The sequence below is a fragment of the Theobroma cacao genome, chromosome 1, assembly GCF_000208745.1.
Source record: "Theobroma cacao cultivar B97-61/B2 chromosome 1, Criollo_cocoa_genome_V2, whole genome shotgun sequence".
In the NCBI taxonomy this organism is placed as follows: Eukaryota; Viridiplantae; Streptophyta; class Magnoliopsida; order Malvales; family Malvaceae; genus Theobroma; species Theobroma cacao.
The window spans coordinates 5,061,381-5,074,369 of NC_030850.1; the positions used below are offsets into that span (position 1 = coordinate 5,061,381).

Sequence of the window (12,989 nt, forward strand, 5' to 3'; positions counted from 1 at the left end):
TCTCTCCTTATTTACTTTTGCAGTTGACAAAAACTGAAAAACTCCAACTGAAGAAACTCAGGCTTATTAACTTCAACTCCAACCAGCATCATCTTCTTGCAACACACATCCAAATTCTTGCAATCTCTTTTTGCAGATAAACAATGTTCACCTACTTATTCTTCCTCTATAAAATACCTCGGAAGAAATATCACAAAAGGAAAACATTCTCACATCCTTATGAATCACTCAGCTATTTTCAAACCCGTCCCCACACCCCCCCTCCCCACACCCGGAAAAGGATCCATACAATGAGGAGTACTTACTCTAGAGTTCATTGAAGCAAAGCTGGGCTGACGTGTTGTGAGACCTGCGCCCTTGGGTCCAGAAGTTTTGTGAGTGGAGCGATGCTCACGCATCTTGGTGTCTTGTATTGATTCGAGAAGCTAAAGCTAATGAGTTCCAGGATCAATACAAGATTCCAAGATGCGTCAGTTTCAATCCGACCATGGAGTTTCTCAACTCAAGGAAGTCTCAAAATAGTTCAGCCTAGCCTTGCCACAATGAACACCGAAACAATATCGTCGTTGAGAAAATGGTAGGGCAAAAATATAACTTCATGAAAACCATGTCTAATTTCTTTGTTTAATTAACTCTTATCAATTTTGTAACGTTTTCGGGCTGCTTCTAATTTATTTGTTATTATTATTTTTAAATAAAAGAGTTAAGGCACGTATTTAACGTTAGGAATATTAACCATTTTTGAGAAAAAGAATGACATCTTCTAGCTCATTAGGATTGAAGAGGGCCCCCATACAAGAAAACTTATCACGAGCAAACGACGTCGTTTAAAGGCCTGGCAGAGACGATTAGCTCTTAAGGTAACCCTGGGGCCACCATTGAGCTTCCACCTGTACGGCTTTGATCGCAAAACGTGAATCCTTTCCTCGCCGTATAAAGTTAACCACTGAAGAAAGGAACAGAGTCGGGAGAAACTTCTAGAAGAATAAAACAGACAGACGGATAGAGAGCGGGGGCGGAAAATAAGAAAACAGAAAATGGAGGAAGAGGAGCATGAGGTGTACGGAGGAGAAATACCCGATGAAGGAGAGATGGAAGGCGACTTGGACCCTCACAACGCCGATGTTGATATGTCCGCTGCCGATGACGACGCCGTCAAGGTAAATTAGAAAAAGTAAAAAGTAAAACCCTAGCTGAATCCTGTCTGTCGATTATTGTTCTTGTTGTTTGATTGTGGTAGGAACTGGATGAGATGAAGAAACGGTTGAAGGAAATGGAAGATGAAGCGGCGGCTCTCCGCGAAATGCAGGCCAAGGTTGAGAAGGAAATGGGTGCTGTTCAAGGTTTTTTGTTGGATTTCTATATGATTTGTTATTTATTCCGAAGTTATTCTGTGGATTTTATTATTTTTGTTGAATTTGATGCATTTATCGAAGCTAAAACTTCTAAATGGTTTTAAATTAAAAATAGAGTATTATTTCATTTTTCAGTGATTCTAGTGTGTTAGTTTATAAAGGTTTTAGTGGAGAACTCTAACCAAGAGTTATAATCTGGATTGCATTGAAGGTGCTGATTTGTGCTCACTACGATTTTAGAACTTTTGTTTCTAACCTCACTCGAAATTTAACATTTATACAATTTTTTTTCCTTTTATCAAATTTTAATCGGAATGTTGCACACAGATCCTGCTGGTGCAGTGGCTAATCAGGCGAGCAGAGAGGAAGCTGATTCACGATCAGTTTTTGTTGGCAATGTGAGAAAAGAATATCTTTTATTTATTTATTTTTTAAATTGTAACATTATTGTTTTTGTTGAAATAGCATCTGCATGGTGAACCTATTCTTGCATTCTCAACTTCAGTGATGTTTCTTAAAAACAATTTGTCTTTTACTATAACTTTTTTTTTTTGTTTTATTGCTTGTTTAAGCTTGTGGATTAACATTTTAACATAGATTTATGTGTTAATCTGTTTCCTGTTTCCCCACGTCAAGTGTCTCCCATGAATCTACATGCTTTCATTGAATTCTTACATGTAGAAAATTTGAAGCATCATCATTTATATGAATTATAACAATTAGCATTATTTGGAAGAACAAAATCCAGACAAATGATCCATACATTAGTTTGTAAAGTTCCTCTTTAGCTGCAACTCCAAAAATAGGCGGAATGAATACACCTCTCTGTTATTCCTACATGATCTGTTGCAATTGGGAAGCATTTTCCCCACTTAATGGGCATGCTTTCCTACAGCTAACATTGATGGAGGGGACATCTCCATCCCTTCATTCTCTTCTTCTCTCTTCTCCTCCGTGCAGCATATGCCATGGTCACATTCCTGAAGTACTGATACCCTTTTGTAGTAATTCATGTTGCATAAATCTTTGTAAAATAAACCATGCAATCAAGTAATGTATACAAATGAATTATCATTTTATTCAAAACCCTTTTTGTCTCTCATCTTTCTCTTTGTTATGTTTTTTTAGATACCCATAGTAATGTTTATTTCTGACTACTGCATTTTATTTCTTTCTCTTCCTTTTCTTCGTCTATAGCTTAGCTAAATGGGTTCAATTTAATTGTCTATTAATTTCTTGTTGACTTTGGATCGGGTGTGGGTACCTTTCAGCTATAGAATCATGGTTTGACCTTTATGTCTTACTATGATCGCAGGGTTGTTAATTTTCCTCGAGTTCCCTGTATGTTATCGCTGGAATAGTTACATTATTTTTGAGGGTGGGCCAAAAGCTATTTTGATTTTGAATAGCCTTGTACATGAAAATGCTTTGTATGTGCTAAATTTTCAACAAGGAAATAAGAAAATGAGTGGGAAAAGTCAAATGTTTTCCTGCAGAGAAAGAACAAAAAGAAAAGGGAAAAGTCAAACGTTTTCCTGCAGAGAAAGAACAAAAAGAAAAGTAATGGAAGAACATGTTGAATGGGAAAAAAATGCAGAGAAATGTAAAAGAGAAGAGGAAAAGTTAAACAAAAAAACAGAAGAAAAAATATGAAAAAAAGGAAAGTGAAAAAAATCAATATGAGGGAATTTTAATCAGTTACACCTTCATGCACCAAATAAACTAAGCTTGGTTGGAGTGGATGGATGGAAGTAGCATGTGATTTAACATGCTTCGACTTCTTGCAAGGGATTTAATTTGCTTCTTTTGAAGAGCAAAGGCAAGTCAACGGTATGCAATCTAAGTTTCAAGAACCACGTTGCTGATGGTGGTGGTGGTGGTCATTGGAGCCTTACAAATTTGTGGTCATTTTTGCTGATGTGGTGAGAGGCATTTGTTCACTTCTTGTGTACCCTTAATCCCTTGTTTGCCTGTTATTCGCAGAAACATATTTACTGTGAGTTCTCGTAATAATTAGCTCTTTTAGTTGTTGTTGTGATTCTTTTTGGGGATTTACTTTAAGAATCAAGTCTTACCAATTTTTTTGGCATCCTAGTCATAACAAAATGTTTTGGTTAGTTTAGCAGAAGAGAACCCTTTTCTTGTTATTTACGTGCTGGTAAATATGTTTGGTTTTCATTAATCTGTGGGTTCTCTACCTTAATGTTTCCTTGCATTTTGGTGGCTATTCCCATATAATTGTGATTAAATTACTGATTTTCTTGGAATGTCATTGAACTTGATAATAATGCATATTATATATACAATTATATTCATCATGATAACATTTAGGGAATATGTTAACTTTTTTTTTGGATGGCGTGAGTATCTTAACTTACTGTCGCTCTTGAGATATTTCACAGGGAAAATTTGTCAAACAGCAGTTGAAAGGTGCCTGTTTGGTGTTTGGATTGTTGTGGGGTTCAATGGACATGTTAAATAGATATAATTCACTAAATGTATGATTTCATGTTCAAAAGTAAAATTTTGAGCGCCAGAAGATTGATATACTTTGACAAGCTGAATAAGCATACCTGAATTTGACATTGCCTAGACTTCCATAAAGAAAATTGTTAAAAAACTTTTTGGGCCTCTATAGTATCACATTGGCTGGACCACCCAAAAAAATTTTTCCTTAGTCAACATATTGTTTCCTCATCCTGTGCATCTGCACAAGGTTTAAGGTGAAAACATGGTGATAACCAGGCATGGATGTTCTAGATTTCAATCTTAAAATAAAAAAAATGGATGTTCTAGATTTCCTTTGTTACTGTCTGACTCACATTTCTTTTTGAAAACCTTGGGTCAAATTTTATTCTGCAGGTTGACTATGCATGCACGCCTGAAGAAGTGCAGCAGCATTTCCAATCATGCGGCACTGTGAACAGAGTGACTATTCTGACTGACAAGTATGGCCAACCTAAAGGTTTTGCTTATGTGGAGTTCCTGGAAGCAGAAGCCATTCAAGAGGCTCTGGTGCTAAATGAATCTGAATTACATGGCCGCCAATTGAAGGTTGCACATTTTCTTTAATGAATGTTAAGAAACTTATGAAGCCTGATGATCCTGATAATGAAAGCTTTGTGGTTGCTTCAGTGTCAAATTTCTACTAAATTTGTGTATTTCATGTGATATTAAGGTTTTGCCTAAAAGGACTAATGTTCCTGGGATGAAGCAATACCGTCCAAGGCGATTCAATGCTTATATGGGCTATCGGTTCAGGAGGCCCTATGTACCTCCTTATTTCTACTCTCCTTATGGATACGGGTATATTTCTTCTGGTGCATGGACTCTCCTCTGTTCACAGATTGCATTCTTTCTTTTCTCTTACCATGTTCTGCCGCCATCACATCTCATTGCAGGAAAGTTCCTAGGTTCAGGAGGCCAATGCGATATATGCCCTACTATTAGAAGACTGAGCTTGCTAGAACATATTACCAAATATGGATGGTTTCATCCAGGAAGTATGATTTTAACTGTTGAGAGGATATAAGCTGACATTTTTATTTCCTACATGCAATTTGTATAATGTATTATCAGCTGTATGACATTGCTAAGAGTATCAGAATTTCTAGTTTAAGAATTTAGACTATACCATATGATAATGGTACCGTGCAAGCAAGGTGTTTCAAGTTTTATGTTAGCACATCAGATAATCTCTTAGTTTACAAGCGATTCACGCATGGGAAGTATAAACTAAATCAACATATCTGATTGGTTGCTGACAGTTTATTGTTAACAGTTTCATTGTGGTTCTTATTTTATTGTTAGTGGTTGTTTTCTATTTCATGTTATTAGAGGTTGTGTCTCTATTCTTTCACTTTCTTGCTTTAAGGATGGTTATTCCACCAAGCTGTAGTTAAAAAGGCAGTGAAGTTAATAAAAGAGGGTTGTTCAAAATCTATTCAAGTTTTTGAGTACTTAATACTCAAGAGATTTGTAAGTTCTCTCTAACGAGCCAGCACTACAAACATAAGTCGAAAAAAAAAGCTTTTCACCCAAGTACCTAGCATACTTCAAACTAAACCAAATCTTTTCACACATCGTCTTATAACTCGATTTGTTTCAGGGATCGTATCATTTTAAATTTGTTTGTCATGTTTTCCTTGAATCATGATAGAGACCTTGAGGTTCTTAAAGTGATTAGGCAACAACCCTTGAAATACTTGGTGTAACTCTATTAATTGAGATTTAGAAGGTGTTCTTGTTATTGTCATTGGTAAAGTATCATTGTAGGTGAAATGAACATTATGCCTTACAGAGCTGAAAAGCTCCGTGAAGTCCTTGGTTTGGCTCGCGGGGCTAACGATGGAGAATGAGGACTGGGGAAGAAGTAAGAGGTTTGTGGGAGTAGTCATGGTTAGGGGTGTATAAATGCAAATCGAACTGAATTAAAGTGAGTTTGGTTTTTCGAGTTTGGTTAGTTTGATTTTTTGGATAACTTGATTATTAAAATTAATTCGGTTTGGTTTTGATTAAGAATTTTTTCAATTGAACTAATCGAATTAATCGAACTTGAATAATGATATAATGAAGTTTTCGTGTGAAAAATAAATTTATTTTAATTATTTATCATTATTTTTAATATTTGTTGTATTGATTTATAAAAAAAAGATAACATAAATAAATATATATAAACAAAAAAAAGAAATTTTTCAAGTTCGATTTTCAAAAATCAAACCGAATTAACTAAATTAATTCGATTTCGATTAATTTGATTATTTGTGAAATTTGATTTAATTTTGATTATTTTTAAACATTAGTTTGATTATTATATGTCTAAAATTGAACTAATCAAAATAATTGTTTGCTCAACGTTAATCATGGCTAGTGGGGCTAACAATGGAGAATGAGGACTGTTTGTCAAATTAGTACATGAAAGACATGAAAGTAGGAAAATGTGTCCAAGCGCAATATATGGAAAGCATGCACTCGAAAGGTTTATGCTTCCATTAACTTGCATTTCAAGTTGGGAAATTTACCATTTTATAAGAACATCTTTCACTACGCCAAATTTATTCACTAACAAATTGTATCACCCTTGTTAATCGGAGATGATTGTTAAAGGCCCAAGGAAAGTCCAATTCTTTTGCTCCTAAGTCGCTCAGCAATGATGAAAGCCAGCTCCAGAGACTGAGAAGAATTAAGCCTTGGGTCACACAGTGTGCGGTAACATGAGCTTAGGTCATCATAAATCACTGTTGGAGACCCTCCAACGCACTCTGTCACGTCTTGCCCGGTCATTTCTAGATGGATGCCTCCAGGGTGACTGCCTTCTTGCTCATGGACATCGAAGAACGCTTGCACCTCAGCCTATCAGAAACAACATAATACTTATCGCACTGAACTAACAGGGACGAACATTGAACATTGTATAAATTGACTGCTGTGAGCAACATAGAGGGAGACAGTTACCAGAATTGCATCAAAGGCACGGGTTTTGAGTCCACATGGTGCCTCAATAGTGTTACCGTGCATTGGATCGCAGACCCAAGTGACAATGTGGCCTGCCCTACCAATTGCCCTCGTCAAATGGGGAAGCTTGACTCTCAAGTTGTCAGCTCCCATTCTCGTGATGATTGTTATTCTTCCTGGCTTGTTATGAGGATTCAGTATTCCAGTGAGCTTAACTAGTTCATTTGGATCCATCTTATCGCTAACCTGTAACACAAGTTTCACCTTCAGCCATTTCAATTTCTCAGGCAGAATGTTAACTCATGGTATATAACAAATTGACGTTATATCTAAAGCAACGAGAAAAAAGTAACCGTTCAAGGTTATTCAATTGCCTCAATGAGGATACCTTTATGGCTAGTGGATTGGCAATTCCTCTCAGAAACTCTACATGGGCACCATCCAGCCGCCGGGTTCGCTCCCCACACCAAACCATGTGAGCAGAGCAGTTATAGTACAGGCCAGAAGTTGAATCCAGCCTAGTTAGTGCCTGTTCATAAGGCAAAAGCAAGCACTCATGAGATGTCCAGAATTCAGTTGTTTTCATGATAGGATCGTCAACTGTGACTCCTGCAGCAGCCATGAATCCTAAGGCCTCATCAAGATGGTCAGCAAGTTCCTGGAATCTGTCAAATTTCCCCAAGAGAAAACACTTTCAAAATCCAAATTGGAATATTTTAGCACAAACTCAATCAAATTCATACCTAAAATTTAATAGTCATGTTTGGAATAATGTACTTTCGAACCAGTGCGCTGTTATTGACAACTCAAAAGGCAGTCATACTACCTTGTCTTTGAAAATTTAGGGTGCATCACATATCTTAAACATACGAAATTTTAAACCAAATGATAGCAATTTTCTTTGTTGTTTCTTATAGATTGATATAGATCAAAAGACATATAACTGTAACTTCGTAGCAAGTTTAGTCTTGGTCACCTGTCTCCCTGCTCAATATTCTTTGCAAAATCAAGATTCCAGTGGGCAACCCCCTGCATTACAGCGTACCCTCCACTAGCAAAGGCTCTAAGGAGGTTCAGAGTTGCTGCGGATTGAGTATAAGCCCTTATCATCCTCTGCGGGTCAGGAATTCTTGACTTATCAAAAACATGAGCATTCATGATGTCCCCCTTGTAACTTGGCAACTTCATTCCATTCTTCTCCTCAAATTCAGCAGAGCTTGGCTTAGCAAATTGTCCAGCCATTCTTCCCACCTTTAATAACCAACCCCAAAAATTGTCAATGATTCACTTCCAACTTCCCAAATCAACTAGGAAAGTAAAATAGAAAAGCAACCTCTACGATTCAAAATCATTATATGACGAGAAGAAATTAAAAACGACACACAAATAAGTAAAAGAATATCAATCAAATTAACCTTAACCACTGGCATTTGTCCACCATATGTAAGCACAACACCCATCTGGATCAGCAACATGAATGTATTCCGGATGTTGTTGGCGCTAAACTCCTCGAAGCTTTCGGCACAATCGCCACCCTGCAGCAAGAATGCCTTGCCCATGGCAGCCTCCGCCAGCCTCTCTTCCAAGTTCCTTGCTTCACCAGCAAATATTATAGGAGGAAACGACTCAATGGTCTTCAACACTGACTCCACCTTCTTCTCATCCCGGTAGTGAGGTAGCTGCAATATCTTCTTCGATTTCCAGCTATCCAATGTCCATTTCCTAGTGATGGATTGCGTAAATGTTGATGATTCCTTCACTGCTACTTGGTTTTTTGTGGACTCGGCTGCATGAACAGCAGTGATGGTTGGAAGAGATGTTGAATTCTTGTTGCTGGGAGGGAGAGCAAAAGTTGGTCGAGATTGATCCTTGGGTTTGGAAAAAGAGTTGGTGTTGCTGTAAAGAGACTTCGAAGAAAGAAGAGAGGTATTCATAAGAGCCATTTTTGCTCTAAGCAATGCAGTGAAGGGCTTTCAAAGAGCGAAAGACTGATGGCTCTTGAGAAAGAGAGACAGAATTTTCTTTCAAGAGCTTTAGAGAAAAAAAGTTTGATCGAGAGAGAAAGATTGATAAAGAATATTAATTTTTTTTGAGAAAGAATAGTAATATTTTTTAATGAATTAATTCATTTTTAATATCTATTTATAGATAAATTTATGACTATTTATCAAAAATTAACACTATCCGTAAAAGAATCATTATTAGGGGTGAACAAAATCAAACTAGACTAATTACTTATTTAAATCAAATGCAATTTGAGTAAAATGATTCAGTTTAATTAATTCATTAGATCAATTGATCCAAAATGTTTGGTCTAGTTTTTTAATCGGTTCTTAGTTTTAAAATTTTTAAACCAATCCATCCAAAAAACTAAACTAATTATATATATTAATATATAAAATATTTTTTATATATATTAAGAAGAATTAATAGTAAATTTAATTAATAATATACTTAAAATATATTAATTTATCATATGTGCGTATACAAATTATAATTATAACAATTTAATTTTAGTTATATATTTATTTGTTTATAAATCTGTATTAATATGAAATTATAAGTTATATATTTTAAATGATATAACTTATATGTTAATATTATAATATATAATAGTAAATATCTTATATATTAATATGTTATGATTATTATACCTTAGTAATGTTTTGTAATATAAAATGTTATGAATATATATAATTGTATAAATATTATATATATATTTAATTTATACATAAGTANTTACTATAACTTATAATAAACTTTATTTATTTGATTACACTTAATAACCTTATTAATTATCACCCAAGTTTTTATAATATATTTTTTATAATTAGTTATTATTTATACAAATTTTGATATAAAACATTATAACATATAAGTTGTGACATTAGTTTCATATATGCATAATAAAGTAATATATTATATATAGATACATATATTTAATTTTTATATATCAGTATTATTGTAACTTATAATAAACTTTATTTATATGATTACACTTAATAATTTTATTAGTTATCACTTTAAATTTTATAACATATTGTTTATAATTAGTTATTATTTATACAAACTTTGATATAAAAATTACAATATTATAACATATAAGTTGTGTCATTAATTTCATATATATAATAAGGTAATATTATATATATATATATATTTAATTTATACATAATTTTTATATATATTTTATAATTATGGATGAAGTTTATAAGTTTTAATATTATAATTTGTAAAAGCAAGTGATAAAATTTTGATCCATTGATCCAAAACCAAACTGATCAAACCAATTCTATATTTAGTCGGTTTGATCTTCTTTTATATTTGATCAATTTTTATCGATTTTTAAAAATATTTGATCCATTTGGTTCTTAAGTATGGTGGACCAAACCACTCAATCCACCCATTTGCTCACTCTGAATTATCACTCTTGAATTTTGAATTAATAGATATTTTTATTAGAACTTGTCAATATTTATCAAATCGTATCAAATTTAAGCTTTGACCAAATAGGCAGGTTTTTTATTAGTTTCCTTCCATATAGTTTTCAAATGTAACTTATTTCGTACTACTTAGATAGGTATCCTTTCACCTTTTAACTAGTCGATTTTACCAAATTGAATCTTTTAGTTTGTGGTAGTACTTGAGAAAAGGTTTGTTTTTCATTATTGGTGACTCTGGGAAAAAGTTCTTAGATCCATTCCTAATGGCGTCCTTCTCATCAGGTTTCTAGTGAGCCCTTTCGTAAAAAAGATTTCGTGAAATTACTATATGTTCACACATATATAATTGTAATTACCCTATCAATAAATAATCGTTTGACATATTCATACCTTAAGCTTATATGTTTAGATGTCTAGATAATTTTTTTTAAAAAATGTTTAGATAGATGTCTAGATTTTTCATTCTAATACTTTACTAAAAATTCTAGAGTTAATAGGTTAATTGTCATAGTAGTGCAAAGAGATAGCTGCCATTTGTTGTGGCTGCAATTCTATCCATTAACAAATGTTTTTAACAATTCTGTCTATTTTTTGCAATTATTAGAGCAACACACTCATATTTTATAGTGGAATAAGTTATGCATGTCTGTTTCTTAGAAAACCATCGAACAACATCTTCTCCTAATTAAGGTGATTTACCAAATGATTTATTATCACTTGAGCTAATTATCCAACTAATATCAATGAAACCTTCCATTACTGCTAGAAGACTGTTCCAATTGCTTTCCAATCTTTAGTACTTGGATTACAATAGAATATTATTTCATATTCTGTGATTATAGTGTATTAGTTTATAGGTTGTAGTGGAGAACTCTAAACAAGAGTATTAATCTAGATTTCATTTTTTTTCAGTTTTATCTATATTTGAAGATGCTGATCTATGTTCAGATTTAAGAATTAATTTTTATAACCTCATGTTAATATTGCACACAGATCCTGCTAGTGCAGCGGCTAATCAGGCGAGTAGAGAGAAAGCAAATTCACAATCAGTTTTTATTGGCAATGTGAGAAAAAGAATGTCTTTTTATTTATTTATTTTTGTAAATTTGTAACATATTGTCTCTGCCAAAATAACATCTGCATGGTGAACCTGGTCTTGCATTTAAGTTTGTGGTTTAACATTTTAACATAGACATATGAGTTGATATGTTTCCCATTTCCCACTTTTTGTTTGCATTGAAGACTTGTTTTTTAGATTGTTGGGTATAAGTGTGTAGGTGTATTTACAAAATTATGTATTCCATATGAAAAATTGTAAATGAAAAGTTATGTTTTTTTATATGATAAGTTGTGACTATTCAAAAGTCACATTAATGGAAAGGTTATGTCATATAATGTAATATAATATGATTATTGTATTGTATGTGGTTACTCATATGAATAATTTTATCTCTTGATAAAATGATATATTAAAAAAAACACGTTTAAAATTCAAAAGTTATAAGATAATTGAAAAACCCTACTGTTTAAAAATTTGGATATAAAAAGTTACCTTTTTTCATATTTTAATTCAAAAGTTATGACTTATAATATGAATTTTTTAATAAGATAATTATTGAAACAATACTTTTATTCAAAAATTATATCTTACAGCATATAAAAGAGTTTTTTAAAACATAAAAGATACTTCATGAAAAAGTTATGTGCTTTAGATACGTGAAAAACTCATAGGAGAAAATTAGAAGAATAAAAATCCAAGAAAAGATCCATAGGTTCGCTGATTTCCAAACATTTTCTTTCAACAAGGTTCCTCTTTAGCTGCAACTCCAAGAAAAGCTGGATTGGATACACCTCTCTGTCATTCCTACCTGATCTGTTGCAATTGGGAAGCATTTTTCCCACTTAATGGGCATGCTTTCCTACAGGTAACATTCATGGAGGGGCATCTCCTCCCCTTCATTCTCTTCTTCGCCCTTCTCCTCCATGCGGCATTTGCCATGGTTTAGCCTGTGTTGGGTAGAGTTGGTGTACTTTTGTGTATCCCTTTTGAGTTATCCATGGGGTGAAGTACGTAGCTGTCTATTTCACATTCCTGAAGTACTGAAACACTTTTTCAGCAACTCATGATGTATAAATCTTTGTAAAATAAACCATGCAATCAAATAATGTATACATATAAAAATTATCATTTTATTCAAAACCAATTTTGTCTCTCATCTTTCTCTTTGTTATGCTTTTGTAGCTACCTATAGTAATATTTATTCGTGACTTGTCTATTAATTTCTTGTTGATTTTGGATGGAGTGTGGGTACTCTTCTTCTTCTTCTTCTTTTCTTAAATTTCAATCTGTACTGATCAAAACAGCAAACCGCAGTCAACCTCTTTACAGCTGATTCTGCAAGGTTATGCCCCATAGAAAAGATAACAGGGGTATACCAGCACAAAATCTCACACATATTCCCCTAGGGACTTGTCTGCAATTCCATGACATACTTACCCTATACATTCCTAGCCAAAGAACAAAATCATCCCCAATACCCTATCGGCACAGCAAGACAGAGAGTATAACACACTATCCAGATTATACACAACAATCACTCCACAAAATATTACTATGATCATGGTTTGACCCTTATATCTTACTATGATCGTTCCTCGAGTTCCCTGTACGTTATCGCTGGAATAGTTAAATTGTTTTTGAGGGTGGGCCAAAAGCCATTTTGGTTTTAAATAGCCT

General features: G+C 33.6%; 2 protein-coding genes across 2 annotated transcripts; one reads left to right on the plus strand and one right to left on the minus strand.

Moving 5' to 3' along the window:
- Positions 889 to 5,183, plus strand: LOC18611531 (polyadenylate-binding protein 2). The gene is made up of 6 exons (XM_007047826.2): positions 889 to 1,160; positions 1,241 to 1,343; positions 1,683 to 1,753; positions 4,218 to 4,409; positions 4,534 to 4,661; positions 4,757 to 5,183. The coding sequence occupies exons 1-6, from the start codon at positions 1,038 to 1,040 to the stop codon at positions 4,803 to 4,805; spliced, it is 666 nt and encodes a 221-aa protein (XP_007047888.2). The 5' UTR covers positions 889 to 1,037; the 3' UTR covers positions 4,806 to 5,183.
- Positions 6,261 to 8,789, minus strand: LOC18611532 (phospho-2-dehydro-3-deoxyheptonate aldolase 1, chloroplastic). The gene is made up of 5 exons (XM_007047828.2): positions 8,225 to 8,789; positions 7,786 to 8,060; positions 7,198 to 7,474; positions 6,810 to 7,055; positions 6,261 to 6,707 (listed from the first exon to the last, which is right to left on the minus strand). The coding sequence occupies exons 1-5, from the start codon at positions 8,750 to 8,752 to the stop codon at positions 6,456 to 6,458; spliced, it is 1,578 nt and encodes a 525-aa protein (XP_007047890.2). The 5' UTR covers positions 8,753 to 8,789; the 3' UTR covers positions 6,261 to 6,455.

What these genes read in the sequence shown, in the direction of transcription:
- LOC18611531 (XM_007047826.2), top strand. Translation starts at nt 1,038, where the DNA reads ATGGAGGAAGAGGAGCATGAGGTGTACGGAGGAGAAATACCCGATGAA. An exon ending in GATCAGTTTTTGTTGGCAAT is followed by an intron (nt 1,754 to 4,217) that starts GTGAGAAAAGAA and finishes TTTATTCTGCAG; the next exon opens with GTTGACTATGCATGCACGCC. An exon ending in TACATGGCCGCCAATTGAAG is followed by an intron (nt 4,410 to 4,533) that starts GTTGCACATTTT and finishes TGTGATATTAAG; the next exon opens with GTTTTGCCTAAAAGGACTAA.
- LOC18611532 (XM_007047828.2), bottom strand. Translation starts at nt 8,752, where the DNA reads ATGGCTCTTATGAATACCTCTCTTCTTTCTTCGAAGTCTCTTTACAGC. An exon ending in AATATTGAGCAGGGAGACAG is followed by an intron (nt 7,475 to 7,785) that starts GTGACCAAGACT and finishes GAAATTTGACAG; the next exon opens with ATTCCAGGAACTTGCTGACC. An exon ending in GTGCCTTTGATGCAATTCTG is followed by an intron (nt 6,708 to 6,809) that starts GTAACTGTCTCC and finishes TGTTTCTGATAG; the next exon opens with GCTGAGGTGCAAGCGTTCTT.